Source organism: Pseudocercospora fijiensis, assembly GCF_000340215.1.
Source record: "Pseudocercospora fijiensis CIRAD86 unplaced genomic scaffold MYCFIscaffold_7, whole genome shotgun sequence".
NCBI classification, from domain to species: Eukaryota; Fungi; Ascomycota; class Dothideomycetes; order Mycosphaerellales; family Mycosphaerellaceae; genus Pseudocercospora; species Pseudocercospora fijiensis.
The window spans coordinates 4,235,593-4,253,792 of NW_006921538.1; the positions used below are offsets into that span (position 1 = coordinate 4,235,593).

At 52.3% G+C, this 18,200-nt stretch overlaps 8 protein-coding genes across 8 annotated transcripts; 3 read left to right on the forward strand and 5 right to left on the reverse strand.

Annotated features, from left to right (window-relative positions):
• Positions 1-9: 9 nt before the first annotated feature.
• Positions 10-4,645, reverse strand: MYCFIDRAFT_177571 (uncharacterized protein; the record flags this gene model as incomplete). The annotated part of the gene is made up of 34 exons (XM_007931334.1): positions 10-49; positions 91-178; positions 214-422; positions 467-570; positions 596-837; positions 876-914; positions 944-957; positions 978-987; positions 1,049-1,131; positions 1,157-1,186; positions 1,230-1,290; positions 1,324-1,590; positions 1,634-1,679; positions 1,726-1,933; positions 1,970-2,163; positions 2,196-2,265; positions 2,297-2,378; positions 2,409-2,420; positions 2,457-2,538; positions 2,598-2,723; positions 2,763-2,806; positions 2,845-2,861; positions 2,890-2,929; positions 2,951-3,026; positions 3,089-3,310; positions 3,361-3,542; positions 3,594-3,710; positions 3,745-3,935; positions 3,959-4,256; positions 4,289-4,329; positions 4,358-4,444; positions 4,478-4,513; positions 4,538-4,559; positions 4,588-4,645. 34 exons carry the CDS (start codon positions 4,643-4,645, stop codon positions 10-12), a joined length of 3,438 nt encoding a protein of 1,145 aa, XP_007929525.1.
• A 29-nt stretch (positions 4,646-4,674) lies between these two features.
• Positions 4,675-5,429, reverse strand: MYCFIDRAFT_177572 (uncharacterized protein; the record flags this gene model as incomplete). The annotated part of the gene is made up of 4 exons (XM_007931335.1): positions 4,675-4,690; positions 4,725-5,096; positions 5,123-5,294; positions 5,342-5,429. 4 exons carry the CDS (start codon positions 5,427-5,429, stop codon positions 4,675-4,677), a joined length of 648 nt encoding a protein of 215 aa, XP_007929526.1.
• A 25-nt stretch (positions 5,430-5,454) lies between these two features.
• MYCFIDRAFT_177573 (uncharacterized protein) lies at positions 5,455-5,900 on the forward strand (the record flags this gene model as incomplete). Its single annotated transcript, XM_007931336.1, has 4 exons — positions 5,455-5,519; positions 5,562-5,581; positions 5,615-5,795; positions 5,828-5,900. 4 exons carry the CDS (start codon positions 5,455-5,457, stop codon positions 5,898-5,900), a joined length of 339 nt encoding a protein of 112 aa, XP_007929527.1.
• A 1,511-nt stretch (positions 5,901-7,411) lies between these two features.
• MYCFIDRAFT_71119 (uncharacterized protein) lies at positions 7,412-8,864 on the reverse strand. The gene is made up of 5 exons (XM_007930695.1): positions 8,752-8,864; positions 8,487-8,693; positions 8,306-8,393; positions 7,993-8,255; positions 7,412-7,940 (listed from the first exon to the last, which is right to left on the reverse strand). Exons 1-5 carry the CDS (start codon positions 8,806-8,808, stop codon positions 7,446-7,448), a joined length of 1,110 nt encoding a protein of 369 aa, XP_007928886.1. The 5' UTR covers positions 8,809-8,864; the 3' UTR covers positions 7,412-7,445.
• A 406-nt stretch (positions 8,865-9,270) lies between these two features.
• MYCFIDRAFT_216271 (uncharacterized protein) lies at positions 9,271-11,992 on the forward strand (the record flags this gene model as incomplete). Its single annotated transcript, XM_007931337.1, has 6 exons — positions 9,271-10,358; positions 10,432-10,886; positions 11,087-11,243; positions 11,341-11,403; positions 11,608-11,630; positions 11,915-11,992. Exons 1-6 carry the CDS (start codon positions 9,779-9,781, stop codon positions 11,990-11,992), a joined length of 1,356 nt encoding a protein of 451 aa, XP_007929528.1. The 5' UTR covers positions 9,271-9,778.
• A 1,454-nt stretch (positions 11,993-13,446) lies between these two features.
• Positions 13,447-15,763, reverse strand: MYCFIDRAFT_177576 (uncharacterized protein; the record flags this gene model as incomplete). The annotated part of the gene is made up of 16 exons (XM_007931338.1): positions 13,447-13,551; positions 13,602-13,623; positions 13,673-13,719; positions 13,763-13,827; positions 13,859-13,922; positions 13,956-14,077; positions 14,110-14,132; positions 14,161-14,230; positions 14,258-14,498; positions 14,536-14,590; positions 14,981-15,099; positions 15,134-15,191; positions 15,221-15,305; positions 15,339-15,378; positions 15,408-15,673; positions 15,721-15,763. The coding sequence occupies 16 exons, from the start codon at positions 15,761-15,763 to the stop codon at positions 13,447-13,449; spliced, it is 1,425 nt and encodes a 474-aa protein (XP_007929529.1).
• Positions 15,750-16,838, forward strand: MYCFIDRAFT_212092 (uncharacterized protein). The gene has a single exon (XM_007931339.1). It carries the CDS (start codon positions 15,808-15,810, stop codon positions 16,597-16,599), a length of 792 nt encoding a protein of 263 aa, XP_007929530.1. The 5' UTR covers positions 15,750-15,807; the 3' UTR covers positions 16,600-16,838.
• Positions 16,839-17,184: 346 nt separating this feature from the next.
• On the reverse strand, positions 17,185-18,048 carry MYCFIDRAFT_198816 (uncharacterized protein; the record flags this gene model as incomplete). Its single annotated transcript, XM_007931340.1, has 1 exon — positions 17,185-18,048. The coding sequence occupies one exon, from the start codon at positions 18,046-18,048 to the stop codon at positions 17,185-17,187; it is 864 nt and encodes a 287-aa protein (XP_007929531.1).
• Between the last annotated feature and the right edge of the window lie 152 nt (positions 18,049-18,200).

An 18,200-nucleotide genomic window follows, 5' to 3' on the forward strand; every position in this document is an offset into this window, starting at 1 on the left:
GTTTTAAACCTATGAGATCTCCGATATGCTGGAACGGACGACGTAGAGACTGTCACCGCACAAGATCATTGTACAGTAGAGTCCGCACACCCTATAAAGACTAAGACCGTGACTTCGGCGCCTCCGTAGTATGTGCTCACAATTCCATGCTCAGCTTTCAGATATAGCTTTGCAGACTCTATATCGGAGTTGCTTGACACCGAGAAATGGCACTAGGAGGAGAAGAAGCGTAGTTGGAGAACTTGGAAGACGAACGCCGCACGACCACATCGGCTAATCGATGTATACCGCTCGAAGGAGAAGCATCGCAGTCGCGCTCTCGGTCGGCGGCTCGTTGGTACAGCAAAACGAAAGGAGCATGAGCGGAATAGACGGTTGAAGGTGGAAGACAGAACATGGCACAGCGGCCTTGAATCGGCTCGCTCAAACAAAAATAGTGTCCCGATACCGCGAGCAGTCCACTCACCAGCACAGACGCCCCTTCATCTCAGAGTCTTCTCCTTCTTCCTCTGCTTCTTCTTCTCCTTCTCCTTTTTCTCCTTCTTCATCGAAATCCTCCATTAGTCGGTACTCGATCCTCCTTCGCCTCCCAGACGATTTTCATATACAGCTTCAAACAATGCTCAAACCACTTCGTTGCATATCTGCTCCTCAAACCCCAGCCGCCGCTATACTGAAATGCGTAGTCCTTCTTTGTGCGGTATAGTCGGTAGTTGATTGCGAGTCGATTCTCCAGAAATTTCCTTCGGCCTGGATAGCCGGCATCGTCGCCGATGTTGACATAGTCTTTTGATGGAAGGGGTTGTTGCGGTGCCATGGTTCTTTCTCTCTCGATAGCTGGTCGTCTCGATTTTGATGTCTTCTCGGAGGTTGACGCTTGACCCGTTTTTCATAATAGTAAAGCGGCCTGAAGCCTATGACAGTGGACCTGCACGACCGTTACCATCCCAGCACGCCCTTGAAAACCTCACCCCCACCCCTGAATATCTGAGAACGGTCTGTTGTGATTAGAACGCGGGCCCATCCGCAGCAGAAACTACTTAAGGACCTTTTTCTCGCTCAACCTCTTCTTCTTTTTCTCTCCAAGGCCGGCTAAGGCGCTCCGCAGTCCTCCTCAAGAACAGGCTACTGCTGTCAAGAACGACCTGCATTGCACATTGTGGCTGTCGACTTGGTATTGAACCCGCTGCGGTGGGGTCGAGGGCATAATTTTTGATTGCAACCTTTACTTTTTCATCATGTTGTCGCTGTTTGCGATGCCTTGGAGAAGAAGCTTCATCGCCATTGTTACTAGGTGTTGTTAGGTGAGCTTCATTGCTTTACTGACGGCGTCTTGGCCTGTGGCCTGGTCTCGTGGAGTTCGTTTCCGATTGGAAGACGCACTCGTACTCATGGAGAAGTTGGTGACGCTGCAGATGTTGACGCTCAGGGGCTGAGCATGAGGTACCAGCACCTCATAGTGGGCGTGGATGAGGCCTGTTGGTATCGCACGATGCTCTCGGCTCACATACTTGCGCGACTTCGCCAACAAACGGTGTTCTACGCCTCGCGAGCGTCGCGCGCGCAGGTGGCGGAAGGATGTAAAGATGCCTCACGACGACGAAGTCCCGGATCGATCATTAACGACTGACACGCTCAGGCAGGAAGATCGAGCAGACGTAGACGGTGACCGTCAGGGGCTCAACATCCCCAGAAAAACGACTTCAAAGAATGGTATCGGGAGACGCGGCCGCCGATGAGAGAAACCACGCAACTCTCACCATAGCATAGCTCATGAAGTCGCGCGCAAACGGCGAAGAGGCCGATATCATCAAGACGGGCATCCGAACCAAGCGACAGACACTCAGGAGCCATACGCTGAGCGGCCCCAGCAAACGACTTCAAAGAATGACATGAGGAGAGGCGACCGCGTGATGAGAGAACCGACGAAAGTCTCGTCATCACTCAACCTATAAAGTCGCGCGCAGACGGAAAAGAAGACGACATCGCTAGGAAGAGCTTCAGACCCAAGCAGAAGACAGTCAGGACGCATTTCCCGAGCGACGCCACACTAGAAATCGCATCCTGGCCTCCAGCCAGACACCGACCAAGGTAATTCCGACCTTCACGATGGACAGCATGGACTCCGCTTTTCAGACGAGTATCAGCACTCAGCGCAAGACTCTACTCCTCCGGCAGGCAATTAGAACTCTGACGCCGAGGACGGCACAAAGTGCAATACCACATGGCGGCAACTCCAGCACGCTCAGCTCACCGTCCACGAGCCTTCCTCGAGCGAAGCCTTACCCGACGACACCGGTTGCGTATGACTTGAAGACTGGCGTTGGTCGCTCCCCAGGGAAGAGTCTGCTTATGATTATCTGAGGGCAAAAGGTGGGCTGGAGACAAGAGCGCAAGAGAAAGGACACAGTACTTCATGCCTAAGGAAAACCTCTATTACGCTTCGTAGGCAGCACGGAGCCTCGCGTGAGCGACCACACACGCCCACTCTTCTGAGACGACACGACCAGCGCATGAATCAATCTCCCTAGCGACCTTCTACTATTGGATATTCAAAAATCGATTCCTCCCTACTAGAGAAAGAGGCAGCCCGCCACGGAAAAAAAAGTCCGTTCGGAGAGATTCTGTTCGCAAAAGCCGGCGATCTTCACTCTAAAGCCGCGCTCTGGAGTCAGAAGCCCAGACGATAAGGCCGAAACCAAGTAGTAGAAGCCAGAAGAACGCTATTTCAAGGGCAAGGCAAGGAAAGGCAAGGCAATGACAGCTTCCTCTCTCTTCCCTTCCCATTCCCCAGAATCTCGTCCTCCTCATCTCCGAACTTCCACCCTACTACGAATCGTAGACGTCTTCCCACAGTCCTGCTATGCGAACTTCCAATCAGCGAGTGACAGGAATGAGATACCAACGGAATTGGAATCGACAACAGAGACTCAGCGCAATCGGAATCGACGATGGAGATTCAGTGGGTGGAAAGGATGAGCGAATGCATAGCAGGGGTGTAGCAAGACGAAGAGGATGTGACGCACCTACCCACCAGACTAATTGTTAGAGTAGGGTTGGGAGTAAGAAGAGGGAATGCGTAGATAACGGTGATGCGAGGGCTCAAGAGCAACATGGTCAGGAAAGAGCCGCCAGCGGAAGCCTGTCGATACTGGGCTTGCGTGAGAGACATGGGACTTCGACGACGACGATGATATCGAAGTGCTGCAGAAAAGTAAATGCACGACCATTGAACAGCCAAGCAAGTGGAATGCAGTGCAAAGAGAACAACAACATTAATTCCTTCTAAGTATACAATCATACCATCATTCTCGGCTCAATAGCCCAATGTCTCTGCAGCTTCGCTCGTAGAACGCTAACCCAGTCAATGCTACAGCAACTCCAGCCTCCAATTCTCTCTCTTCCAGCGCGTGACTCTAACCAGCCTTGCCCGAATCCATGAAGCAAACCTTGAAGTGAGTGGTCTCTGTGCCGCGCCTGTTGTAGTGCTGTCAGATGATGACGTTCTGGAAGTAAGCTAAGTAAACAGAGCCCAAGACACCCTTGTGACTTGCATTATGCCCTTCTTCGTTTCTTCGTAACAGCTGCGTCACACATCGCCTTAGTATTGTAGCCATCTGGAGGGTCGGTGTCGGTGGTAAAGGTGACTGGAGGGATGGATGGGCTGGGGGTACCATTGCGAGTGCCGATTGACGCTGGTGGAAGTCTAGCTGTTGTATCCCAAACCTCCTCGCTTGTTCGAACCATTTGAATGGTCGGTGTCGGTGGTGAAGGTGACTGGAGGGATGGATGGGCTAGGTGTGCGATTATGAGTGCCGATTGACGCTGAAGAAAGCCTAGCTGTCGTATCTCGAGCCTTCTCCCTCGTCGGCTTGGTGTTAGAGCCATCTGAACGCTTGGTGTCGGTGGTAAAGGTCACTGGAGGAATGAATAGGCTTGAAGCAGCACATTGGAGCACTCAGCATACGTGTCCTTTGCAATATTGGCGATTCGAATGTAGTGGCCACCCTTCCACTCGACCTGTGGGCCGGTGTCGGTAGTGAAGGTCACCGGAGGGATCGACGGGCTAGGGGTGCCATTGTGCGTGCCGATGGGAGCTGGTGGGAGGGCAGCAATCATCTTGCCACGAGCCTTCTCGCTCATCGGCTTCGTGTTCGAGCCGTCGGCGATGGTGGGCTTGTCGTCGTCATTCTCGGTGCTGCTACCGGACTGCAGGAGGAAGTCAGCGAGCTCGACGACAGTAGCGTGGTAGAGGACTTACAATGTTGCTGCCAGACTGTGGGCACACATGTCCGCTCCAGTGGTTTATACAGACTGTGTGCCCACAGTCTGGCAACCAGTGGCTCGGTAGCCACACGCACTTGGAGAGAAGTCAGCAAATGTCACCGTGTCCCGCTCAAATGATGCGAAAGTGAAGTGGGATAGTGATGTCGCCGCCGCCAGTCTGATGGACGCGGAGTCCCTGAGTTAACCTCACCGGCGATGAAGGGGTACATGCGTGCAGGAATGTCGCCTTCTCGACAACCAGCATCGACACGATGGCGAAGTGGTAGGGCGTGCTAGCATGGTGATCATGCTGTAAGCCACTCGAGATCAACTTACCATGGCCCAAAGGAGGCCGGCGAAGCGCCGTACCCCAGTACATAAGTACCGGGTAAAGCGTTCAGCCATGCCTCATACCATCGAGTTGCTGGTGGTTGTCATTTTTGCTGCCGCGGCGGCACATTTTCTGATCCGCCATGCTCATTCTTTTTGCTTCTTCTCGCCGGTGTGCATGTGACCGCCGCGGCAGCGCTCCGTTTCTGGTCGTATCATGCTCTGGAGGTGAGGTGTCAGCGAGTGCTACCTTGAATGACGAGGAGTGTGAGATACTTGCCGCTTGCCATGCTGTTCTCGCAGCCGGATCCTCTCCATGTCGTGGTCGGAGGAAAGGCACCGAATGCGGCGGCATTGGCACTGCCGTCGTCGGAATGACAGGAGAGGATCCGGCGGCGATGATCATGAAGAGTGTTCTGCGGACTGGTATCAGAGTCAGTGGGGAGAGCTTGGAGTTGATGGTGGGTAGCGCTACGATGCATACCCAGTGTTGACGATGGCTTTGTGGTTTGCCTTGCCTTTGAACTTCGGCGCATGGTTGGATGGATGGTGTGGAGAGGGTGGAGTGTTGTTGTTGCGATGGATGATGATAGTGATGTGAAGGAGGAGGAAGAGAAGGTGAGCAAGGGGCGAAGAGATTTCACGCGGAACGGTGAGCTTTGACCATCTCTTCCGCGCCTTCCCCCACGAGAACGTTCCTGAGCTGCTGTGCCTGTTCTTCCTAAGGCAAGAAGTCTACGGGCACGACTGCCAGACATGCTACAGTACAGGCTCAGTATATAGTCGCGAATCTGTCGACCCAAACCAAGATCCTTCCTGTTCCAGATCACCATTCGTTGAAGGCAACGCGCTACGACTATGCTTCGGCAGTCCACATCTACAACCTTCTCACTGCCAGCGCTCGAGTTCACTCTGCGATCAAGGTCTCTTTAGGCAATCCAGATCGATGCCGGAGGTTGCTGCAGCAAGATGAATGGCAGAGAGAGTGACACTACGCAGGGCGTGATGATCTGTATAGCTTACATGACCTGGGGCTGGGGCATCACGAATTCGGGAGGATGTCTCCGTTGTTCTGCGGCAGGTGTCTCCTATGGTCGTGGTGAGTTGAAGTCATATCGTACATCTGCTTATTCCCTCACTCACCTGTACACGACCCGCTTCCCGCAATCAGTCGTAGCCATGATCCCAAAACTCCAATCGTGCTTTCCTGTAAGACTTGCTGCTTTGGAAGCGAGAAAACGATACTCGATGAACTAACGACTTTTGTACCTCCACCTCCATCTAACCGCCTCACCTCGCTGTAAGCTACACGGAAAATTGAAACCGAACAAGTTCTACATTATAACAAAAGCAGACAGAATACGACCGTTCGCAGCGGCACGGCTTACCACCACTGTTCAACACGATCAACATCCGTTTACTGAGGACACTTGGTAGAAGAGCGGCTAGTAGAGTGGATGGGAAGGTCGAGCGGGCTTCCAGGTGGAATGTTGTTCAAGATTTCTGTTGGAAGGGAGGAGATTGGTGCTGAGAGGAGCAAGTTGCCTGGAATGTCGGTGGGAAGAGCGTTCAGGATGCCATTTGGAAGTTGGGTGACGGGTAAGTCGCTAGCAAGGCTCGTGAGATGGCAGTAGGTAGGGCGAGAGAGTGCATCAAGCACACCGAAGACTCCTGGCGTGTTGGCGTTCTATAGCAAAGCAGCGAGGGATGAGGTGACGGATGTCTGCCGCGAGAGGGACGGCGGTTTGGATGATGAGGTCGAGAGCGGTACCGGTTGGCAAGCTTGAGAGATTTGGGAGGCCTAAAACGACGAGCCCGGGCAGTTGGGGGATTTCAGCGGCAGCGTTAGTGGGCAGACTGATAGCTAGAAGGTTTGGTCAGCATCATTATCACAGGATTCTGGCATTGCCCGGCACTGCTGGTACAGCGGCTGTGAGCGAAGTAGATAGAGCAGCCTGCTGAAAGTCAGCCGCTTGGTTCGAGGAAACGATGCATCGAAGACTTCTGTCGTATCAGCTTGTGCATAATTTGTAAAGGACATGCTTACCCCAGTAGAGGTCGACAGGGCAGGCGGTGCCACAACAAGTGTCGAGCCTGGCGACACAGGTACATTCGCGACGATGCTCGAGATGATAGCTGCTGGATCAACACTCGCAATAGCAATGCTCGAGCTCGGCAGTCCAATGGGTTGAACCACCGACGCCACACCACCTACCGCAACATGAGTGGATGTGCGAGACCAGGAAGTTGTGGAGCCATGAATGGTGTCTTGCTGGCGAATAAGTAAGTGAACGAAGTATCGACTGGACGAATTGTGGTAGAGAACGAATGAACTATCCTGCTCCTGCCCGTAACACTATACCAGGTTTTTGGAAGGTCAGTTGTCAGCTCTATGTTCCCCAGAGCGTAGCACGCAGTACTCGGACACGCCGCCACGGCAACCTGATACGCTTCGCCTATGATCGATTCATGGCATCAAAGAAGTGCTCGATCCTGACCTGCCGGTGGAGTGCCCTTACTCCGGGATATAGGCCTGATGGTATTGCGGCATGCCGGTCCACGACGTCGGAGATCAGTGTATAGGATGTTCCCCGTAATAGCCAGGAGTTGCCGAAACGTGGTTGGGAGCTGTTTCGTGAAGGTGTTGCTGTCAAGGGCGGAATATCCTCATTATCCAAGCTGGTGGGGGTCCCTCAATGTGATCATATGCTGTGACAGCTTTCTGCATGCACGAAAGTTGTGCGTTGACCAGCATTCTTGTTGTCAGGACCAAAGCATAACTCACCGGAAGGGAGGAGAGACTGGACGACCACCGCTCCCAAGAAAAGCATACGACACGGTATACACACTTACTGCCCATTGGCCTTGATCTCCTTCTGCTCAACATCCCCTATCTTAAAAACAATCTTATGCACCTTCCGCTGTTCGAAATCCTTATACGCCTGCGGCGCCTCTTCCAACGGCATAGTTTTTCCGCACAAAAACGCCACCTTCTTCTGCTCTTGCACGAGCAAAGCCAAAGCATCTTCGAAAATGCTTCGCACGGGACATCGGCCGAAAGCCATTTGCACATTCTTGCCATACAGCATTAAGCCGTTGACTTCCCACTTCTCGGTGTGTACGCCGATCGAGCTGATGGCGCCCCAGGGGCGGATCATGTCGAAGCAGAGGTTCCAGGCATCGGCGTGGCCGACGACTTCCATGACGACGTCGGCGCCTCTTCCGCCAGATGCGTCTTTGATCTTCTGGACTGGGTTGTCGTTGAGATGGATCGGGATGGCGCCGATGGATTTTGCTTGCTCGAGACGCTCGGGGACGGAGTCAATGGCGTAGACCTTGTCGACCTGCGAAGGATCAGTATGTATTCTCTGCCAGATCTCCGTACCATGGTCTTACCATCGTCAAAGCGCAAGTGATGGCGCAGAGTCCGACTGGACCACAACCCACGCAAACGACGGTATACTCCTTTCGATCTCTTTCCGGCAGATTCTTGAGGTATCGTGAGGCTGCAAAGTAGCCGGTTGGGAAAATGTCGGCCATGAGCACGAGCATCTCTTCGGGTATGTTCTTGGGCGCGAGGACGAATGTCGTCTCGGCGAGTGGGCATCTCACGTACTCTGCCTGGCCTCCGTCGACGGTGTTCGCTGGCGCCGAGTTGCCTGAACAAGGTCAGCACTTCACAAGGTCGTGGGCCTAGATGTCGCCATACCAAAAAGCTCGCCCTTTGAGCATCGCGAGGCTTGTCCTCGCACGCAGAAGTAGCATTCTCCGCATGCGGTGTAGAAGGGCACGACGACCTAGTTCTCAGAGCATCAGTATCTCCACAGCATCAGTGCTTTTTCTGCTCTCCTCTTTCGTGCAGCACCCATTTCTCCCGATCAGACACGCACCTTGTCACCGATATTGAACTTCTTCACAGCATCTCCCTTCTCCACGATTTCTCCCACAAACTCATGTCCGCAAATGAAGTTCGGCGGGCACTTCAAATGTCCTCGGTAGAAATGGAGGTCGGAACCGCACAGCGCAGTGCTCGTCACCCTGAGAATGGCATCGGTCGGCTTCTGGAGTTTCGGGTAGGGGCGGTCTTCGACTTCGACCTATGCTTCATTATGAACAACCAATGCGTGAAATTGGGTCAGTGCTGTGATGATGTACATGATAGTCACCCTTGAGCACGACGGCTCGCATCTTCTCCGGCGGATTGAACGGCATGGTGAGGTAAGCTTTGGGATACAGTGGGACAATGATGTTGCACCTTGATGGCTTCTTGAGAGTGAATGTATAGCAGAAGAACAGTATGCCTACCTCCCTTCTTCTTCTTCTTCTTCTACTCTGCTCTCTTCAACCCCTCAATGCCCCGCTTCCATTCCTTTACGGGGCGAGGCGCAAAGCCTCGAGCATCCGCGGGATTGCCCAAGGTCCGATCGAGCTTTGGCCGACGGCGCTGCATGTCGAAGCCGACTATGAGCGATTGCGAGGCGGTAGAAAACATTTCGGGACTGGGTTGATGGGCTAGAGATACGGCTTGGAGTGATTGTGGTATGGTTTGCTGGACATGTCATCGTGCAGGACGAGAAGGCGGAAGGGAGGAGGTTTTGCCAGGAGGCGGAGGCGGAGGCGGAGGCGGAAGGCTGGATGTGGAGAGCCGGCGGGAATGGGGCGGGAATAAGGGAGAGCGAACATCACCTGTCGATCTCCAACCAAGACAAACACATCCAGATCAACGCCATGTCACACCGTGGCTATCATGTGAATGTCAAAGCTGCTCCCTCACTCAAAGACCGCCACCAGATGGAAACGCAGCCATGAAAGAGATCATATCCTCCAAAGGCAAACACCGCCAATTTGCGGCCAGATTTGCCCTCGACATCTGTTCAGGCAGCTCGTAAGCCAATGTCGACACTGGGTGAATATTCCCAGCGTCTTGATCTCAACTCCTCCACCTTCAGAGGTCGTTCCTCAAGATGGGCTATTGTGTTGCCTGGCAAATGCGTTGTCGGTGGGCAGTGCTGCATCTGCGGGCCATCATCTGGACCAAGCATTGCTCAATTAGACGCGCCTACCCTTGCGGCTCAGCCTCCCAGCCTGTCACGCATACTGTATACTTGACTCTCTTTTCAGCTTCAACTCATTTCTCCGATGAACGCGGACGTCGGCTACACCCATCCGACCTATAACTAAGATGGCACTTATGTTTGGTACAGGCGGGTTCGCTTTGGCGAGCTGGGGCTTTTCCGTTGGCGACATTGCTGCCCTCGCAGGCGCTGGGCGCAAAATTGGGACATGGCTTACAGCTCACTTGAGCGATAGAGCGCTTTTCGATTGGACGGGCACAGATGTCGACGCTTTGTTCACGAGGCGCGGAATCCTCGATGTCGAGGCTCTTCAGCGTCGTTGGGACCGGGAAATTATCCTGCTTCAAAATGGTCATGTCAAAACGATCGAGACGACACCAGGAGCCGCGGCGCTGCATCGCATGGACCGCTGGACATGGCTTATGACTCTGTTCACGGCTGCACTGGAGGCGGCTGTCTCATCCATCGACCTGCGTTCTATCATGAACAAGGTTCTCCTGCAGACTGTCGAGGAATGGGAGGAGAGCAGCGACTTTCTGCTCCGTGAAGGCCCCAGTCACATTGCTGGGTGGCGCTCCGCGGCATGTCTCGGGGCTTTCGATCGAGGCCCGAAGCTTGTGGGAGTCGCTCGCCGAGCAGGGCAAGCATCCGGCAGGTTTCATACCCAGCTCGGAAAATGCGGAGATCGTATGCTTTTTCATGTGGATCATGAACGGCAACGGAAGCAGAAATGACAAGCACTTTCAAACAGCATCGACAGATATCTTCTCCCTTGCAATCTTGCTAGAAGAGCTGGGAGTGCTTCTCAAGACGACTGAGAACTCTCCTGACTGTTTGGACGGGGGAAGCACAGTAATATACTGGAATCGTGATATTCCCGATTTTTCGCAGTATACACACGCCAAGAAACGTCGAAGAGCAGGCATGCGTATTCCCCTAGCATTCATCGAAGAAGCTGGCTCACTGTTCCCAAACACTCGCAACGAGGTCGGACAGATCATGCAAGATGCTATTGAGGCTGTACACCGAGCCAAAATTGACCTGTTCTCGATGCTACCTGATAAGAATGAGTCCTTTCAGAAGAACACTGCCGTTCACATCCACGAGCAGGAGGTGGAATACACGCTAAGCAACGATGCAGAAACCACTGTACCACGCCTAGAAGGCGACGAGCTCCGCTTCATCAAGTGGTTCTTGCTAAAGCCTGGACCTGCGGTATGCAAAGCCTTTCTCAAAGCCATAGGATGCCTGTCCGACGAGGATCGTCATAGTCTTCAAATGTTAGAATTTACGATGGACAATCAAGAGCAGCCGGGTGATCGCTTTCACGACCTTCGACTAGTCAGTCACGACTTCGGAGATGCCGTGTCCTACGTACAAGCATTCGTCCTTGGGTACTGGTACGCGATCCTCAGGCCGTTGGTCCATACAGATCAGATGCCCTGACAGGAGGCGTTTGGGTCTTGGAGCTGGTCGGACCTGGAGTGCCTAGACCTTATACGCCAGTGCCTCGCATCCGCGCGTCGTCAGAAGTCTATCGTATCCCTTCGACGCCAGGAAGTCTTGAAGATGGTGGGCTTCCTTTTCGGCGGAGCTGATCTAAGTGTGGTCTAGACTGTCAAGGCCGGTGCTATTGGAGTTCTCGGAAAACTGGCTATGCTCTCTACAGGGCTACTTATAGAGAACGGCAACACGGCCGGGTGCTTTGCGTTGCTTCACGTTGACTCAACCTGTAAGCGGAGGTGCGGGACGAGCCGTCTTGGCATTCACAAGCGACTAAATCGTCACCGAGGATGGCGAACAAAGGTTAGACTTTTGAGGCGCTCGAATCGTACACCGCCGAAACAAAGCAAGAGCGCGGTCGAACGGGAGTACAGACTTACTAGTACAAATCATTACCCCCTAGGCACTTTCGTATACTTATTTTAGATCCTAGGTGCGATAACGATGAGCTGCGAGGTACGCTACGTCCTTATGTCTTAGATGACTACGACTTGGACGAGGAATGGCTGAGATACCTAGAGGACTGGCGAAAACACCTAGAGGGCTCGCCAAAATGCGACGAGAACTCGCTAAAATACAGGGCTATCTCGTATGCCTAGGGCGAGCCGATCTTCGACCAGACGCTACGACTGCCTAAAGGCATATTGAACATCACGACCTCGCTTAATAGTGCTTTGAGGCGCTTTGGAAATCCAGAGGCATCGGTCCGACTATAGGCAGATACTATATGCATCAATCAGGCGCACACCGAAGAGAAGAATATTCAGGTCCAGGTGATGGCTAAGATCTTTTCCAAAGCCGACGAGGTTCTGATCTAGCTCGGAGAAGCTGAAACCATAGATGCCGAGTACTTCTGGTTTCTGTCAGAATGTGCAGATCCGGGTGCACGCGATAAAGCTGACGGCTCCAGCAAACCAATATCATATTATTATCCTGATGACACGCCAGAACGGGGAACTGTGCTATCATTTCCATGCTCTGCAGAAGAGTTTACGCTGCAATCAGGTTTCTTGGACGAATCAGCAGAATTGGTTGTCGCATTCTGGAGTAAGCCAAGGTTCAACCGTCTTTGGGTCGTCCAGGAGTGTCTACTGGCAAAGAGCGCTACACTGTTCTGCGGCTCTTATCAAATGCAAATGTCTCGATTCAGAAGAGCCATCAGCTTTTTGCATTCCACATACCTATAGTGGGATTATGAACATCCTAATCGCGAGAAATGTTTGGAATCATGCGAAAGGCAAATTTACGCAGTCTGCTTCAAACTGTACGATTTTGATAATGCTGCCAGTCAGCTGTTGCGCGTTGTCATTGACACTCGGGGCAGGCAAACTCAAGATCTACGAGATCGTCTCTACGCGGTCAGAGGAATATGTCCCAGGGTACGACGGTCACTGCCACCGCCAGATTACAGCATAGCCCCTAAGAGGCTTTGGGAAGATCTCTCTGTCTTTCTGCTCACAAATGTCGTGCACTGGAACTGGGGTCATGAGAGTTCCGAAGCGCCCCATCCTATGTTCACTCTTGTCCTTGCCAGTTTGCACACCGAGTCCCAGCACAGTCTGCCATCCTGGGCTCCAGATCTTGGAAAGATGAACCAACACGCATCCGCTATATCCCATAAGAATCGTTTGTATCATCTTGGTGGCACACTCGCTGGAGGACCATTTCACGGCAAAAGCTTACCCGCCCTCGCGCGACACGGTGAGCTGGCGATAAAGATCTACATGCTCGGCGAACTCGACTCAACTCTGACTGATTCGTCCATATCCAACCTAGATCTTCTGCATTGTGATCGCCAAAGTTCGTGGATCAGTGATGCACTCAGTCCGTGGGTTGAAAGGTGCACGAAGTTTATATGCACCCATCCAAAGCTCCCGCATGTCTTGCGAAATTGAGTTTGTCATGAAGCAGCTCACACATGGAAGGGCGCAGAGAAATTCTACGCGCACGACAGCTGCAACCATCGTTCGGAAGCATTTCTCGAGCTAATTCAGGAGCTACTAGCCCATGATCTTCACTGGATATTTCTTTACCACCGATGCGACGATGATGTTTGCCAAGGATAGTCTGCACTCCGCCCGAACGCTGGACGATCTAGCCTTCCGCTCTCGAAATGTTCATCAGCATTCTAAGACCACGTCGTGATAGCAACAGCTGGCCACTCCGAAGCTCGCCGTGGCGATGTATACCATCATATACCCGCGGCAGCTTGAATCGATAGGCTCAAGACTCATATAGTCCGTCATGAGCACTACCGCCGTTGCCTCTAGAGCTATGGGACAGCATATTCTCCCGCCTTGAAACTAAGCGGAATGTGATCGGCGCCGCTCGCTTGACATGTAAACAATTCCTTCATCTTAGCTCGCCATATCCCACCCTCAAGACCGATTGCGAGCATTAAGTAAGATGGAACAACTAGCCAGGCACGAACACTTCAGCAATACTGTGACTGAGTCTTCTACAATGCTTCCGGCTACGACTTTCACTACCCTCCTAACTAAGAAGAGATCATCTCTAGCCAATATTTTACCTCGTTCGGAGCGGGCTACAAATGCAGAATGCGATGTTTGTGGGTTGTTAGATTTCACGCTAATGAGATCAAAGCACTGCCAACTCTTGGCTAGAGCTATAGTGCTATCTCCGAGCTTCAGCGCTCAGAGAACAGGATCTCTCGAGCCAAGCACAGTCCTGACAAAGTGTTCGGGTTGCTTCCAAAGAGGAAAATGTCTCCAAGATGGGCTCAGTGAGCTTACACATGTTGTTTTGAATTACGCAATACACAATCTTGCGTTCTGTTACGAAACGCAGATCGAAATCGATCATCAAATTCCGACAACAAGACTTTTCACACTCGCAGATCAACGCATCTCGCGCGCCCATCGACAACTGTACCAGATCCAACCCTGTCTACGCGACCCCAAATCCACCCTTACACCGGAGTTGGAGGGAATAAGCGTCCTATACACATGTGTTGTACTTTGTACACGAGCTACAGCATTTGCCCGAGTTTTTGTCGCAGCAACTAGAACAGCAGTCGCCATTATTCAGGCAATTTGCTAATTTCAGATGTGTGAGCGACACACTTTCGATTTGGAATAGATTTGATAGAGACAGAGACAACTTACGAGGGTCTTTACATTGACGATCGGCGAGAATGTTGAGCTTTGGGCTTCTATCCTCTAAGCCTTCGTCCGCGGAAAGTGCCACGGCAGTAGCGACGAGGAAGAGGACGGCGAGAAAGCGCATTGTTGTGGTTTCGATGTAGTTAAAATCTCTTACAAATGTGAGCAGTCGGATCGAGAGATGGCAAGTTTGGATTCGGTTCTTGTTTGTTCGATTTTAAGGAAAGGACATATGTAACCTCGGGCAATAGAGTAGTCTTGTAAAACACTTCCCTTCCCAAAGTTTCTTGATAGCTATCCTGTAGATGTCTCTAGGAAGGTTTAGGTTTGTGGAGGCATTGCTACGAGATACGAGCGAGCCTTGTACCGGCTAAAAAGTAACGCAGTAGAGCCACCGAGGATGCTTTGCAATTTAAACCGGTCGAGCCGCAAGTCGTAGAGTCAATACAGCTAGAGCTCTGTTAGATGTACGAATTCGTAGTAGAGCTGTCCTAGTCAGGTCTAAAAGCTAGGCTAAAGCTCTACTACAAGGTATCCTAAGCTCTTATATAAAAGGAACGTTGGCCTTAAGAGGGAGGAAATGTTAGTAGTACAGCTTTATTGAAGCAACACCGGCTACCATTCGCTAACTCTTCTATAGTTAGAAGTGTAAGCAGCGCATTTAGGCGCATTCTTCTCTAACACATAATAGCGGTTTGCGAGCCCTCGAACGTTCCGATTTCGAGAGGGGTGCGGAACTTGCTCGTAACCGTGGCCGATAGCAAGCTGCTAGGCTTTGTGTCTTGTGCCTCGTCTTCCGGGAGCTGAAATTAAAAGTGCCGTGTAGAACGACCTTACCTTAATGCCGATATTCTGTCCAATACCGACACCTAGAAACGGTAAGCTTTGGTATTGTCTGATTGCAAGTCTAACATCCCTTGGTACCTAGGCGAGAACTTGGGAATCGGTATGCTCAAAGCTCTACCCTCGGAATTGGCCAGCTGCTGTAGCCTGTGTTGCTCTCTGGCTTCTTGTCATATCGTGTCGGATTCGAGCTATGCACTGGATACGGCTTCCCAGCCTTTTTCAGCCACGACCGACGCCTCAAGTGTCCTAGATAGTTGCTGCTGACATGATATCCAGAGAGCGCAATGAACTGTAAGGTCAGGTCAAATAGTTCAGTCCTGCTTGCCGTAACCCCTGTGAGGCATATGGCAAACGCCCGGGGCTGGACAACAACCGTCGCTGCATCGACAAACGATACGCCCGCAGAGAACCGTAGTCTTGCCTGAAGAGCTTTGGGAGTCGAATTGAGGGTCGTGATGTAGAAGTTCTCGTATGATGGAGAGCGACTGCAAAAGTCGAGAAAGGAGGCGTCGGTAAACCTTCCTTCCTTCACTCACCTGGGGCCCCGCCAAACCTTATCTATAGCCGTAGGGAGGAACGCGGGGTAGATCTGTCTGGCGCGTATCTCCCTCCCTCCTCCATCAACAACGACGACGACGAGGTCTGCATTTTTGCTTACCACCACAATGGCACCCCTACACCTCCATTCCACCCTCTCCCGCTCCTTCCACACCACCTCCCCCTCCCGCGCCAGCCCCAGCATCCTCTTCGCCCTCAACGCCCTCTCCAACTCCCGCGAAACCCAACACTTCAACAAACTCTCACGTCTAGACCGAGTAGAGCACAGTCCAACTCTCAAATTGATCCAAACGAGCGAGATCGAGAAACATCCATGTCCGACTCCAGAAGTCGTTCCCGTTCCCGCTCCCTGGCGATCAATCAATGTCCACGTAGACGCAGCGTCTCAAAACCGACGCTCTCATGTTTGGGATACCAAAGCCCTCGCAGCTGGTCGAGCGGTATTGGCAGATGTAGCGAGGGAACGAGCGAGGATGAGGAGAGTTCTTGAACGGATGAGGAGGAGGGAGGAGGGAAGAAGTAGGGTTTTGAGGACAGAGATGGATGCGATTGTGGAGGAGAGGAGGAGGATGAGGAATGAGATGAGAGTTGCGGGGGTTTGGATCTTGGGGAGTGTTGGTGTTGCGACTGGGTTGGGGATGTATGTTTTCTGGCCGGCAGGGGAGAAGGTCCTGGCCAAGGATAGTGCTGAGATGGGGAGGAAGATAGCAGAGATGGCGAAGACTGGTATATCGCTGCCGGCTGCTGTCAGTGAGCCTGTGGCTGCAGTTGGTGCTGTTCCCACTATGGCTGTGGTTACAGGTGAGCCGACGATAGCTGCTACGACGGTCATTAAGGAGGAGGTGAAGAAGCCGGCGAGAAGCTGGAGTTGGAAGAGCTTGTTTTGGAAGCAGGGATGAGATGAGTGATGAAGAGATGATGAGTTATGATGATGATGACAATAACGAAGAGGAATGTGGTCGAACAGTACAAGACATATGTCGGCGAAGCGTACCGCTTGAAGAGTCGTGCCAGTGCCATCGAGTAGGGGGTTGGATGAACAGAATACATCGAGCTGACATCTAGAGACAAGCATTGAAGGCGTTCAGAGGGATTCCGTAGGCATAGCAGCAGTTCGGCATTTTGAATCTCATCACTTGCGTACCTGCTTCGCTGTCATTCATTCTATTGGTGTCTAGAATAATATCCTGTTCGTTCTGCGATTGATTGGATTTTAGCATATGCTGAATCTTGGATGGTGCTGGGATATGGGAAATGCTGGATACTGGGGTTATCGCTAAAGTCGCAGCCAGATAGACATCTTAGTCGCTCGCACGGCATACCGGTACCGCATACTTTTGTCTCCGAGAGCCAACAGCTGGGCTTCCGTGTATATAATTCTCACCTGCTCGGCTTCTACTGCATCACATCTCAGGCTTGGCAGGAAATATAACGAGCCTGATTCCAAAAGAAGATTCTTCAATGCCTCCCGTTACGGCCAAGTCTCATTCCTCCCCCTCTTCCAAACCCCGAAATCCCGTCTCTATACTCTCATGCCCAGCAGCTTTCTGAATAAACCTTGCCGTCTCCACCGGCAGTTTCAAGAAAGGACTATGCCCACTCGGAGCGACTGCCGCGTACACCTTTACGCTATTCGCACGAAAGGCTTGGACAGTAGCCTTCTGCGCCTCAAATGGAACAGCATTATCGTTATCGCACAGCAAATAGTACAGCGGCGTATCCTTCATTCCCGCTAGCTGATCAGGCACGGGACTGGTATTGATGCCATAAGACTGCGGCTTCAGCTTCCAAACCGCTTTAAGAGCTTCGTTGTGTTCGAGGTCGTTGTAGAGAATGTGGATCGCTCCAGGTCCATTGAACGGCAGAGTCACGTCGTGTTCGTGGAAATATTGTGGCGGTAGCTGGCGACCCATTACTTCGAACATTGTTGTGCCGGCTGGGAGAAGAAAGCCGGATATAATGACCACCGCCTCGATGCCCGTTTTCTTGCGGGCGGCTTTGCGGGCTGATAGGTTGAGGTCCGCGAGGGCTGCTGTGCCTGGAATGGAGCTATATGAATACGTGACGACGACTACATTGGTTCCGGAATCTAGCTCCAGTAAGACGACCTTGCGGATGGCGGCGACGTCGTCCGCGATGCCGATCAGCTGGCCATCGTCCTTGCGTGGATTGTGCGTGTTTCCTGGCAATTCTACGCCAACACAGTTGTAGCCTTCCTTTTTCAATTCCTCGCGGACATGGTTGAAGTGGGCTGGCACATGCTTCAGAAGATTAGTGGTAGATAGAATGGTGCTTCCGAGGTGTCGTACCCAACAGCCCGGCACGAATACAATGGTAGGCTTCGGCATGCTTGGGCTGAGCGGCTTTGGATTGCCGAAGGAGACGAAGAATAGGTGGCGAGATACGAAAGTGTAGGGAGGATATATGCCATCTGCACGCTGGCGTTACCTTATACGTTAAGTGCTCGGCTAAGCCCAGCTGGAGCGAAGGATTCTCGAGA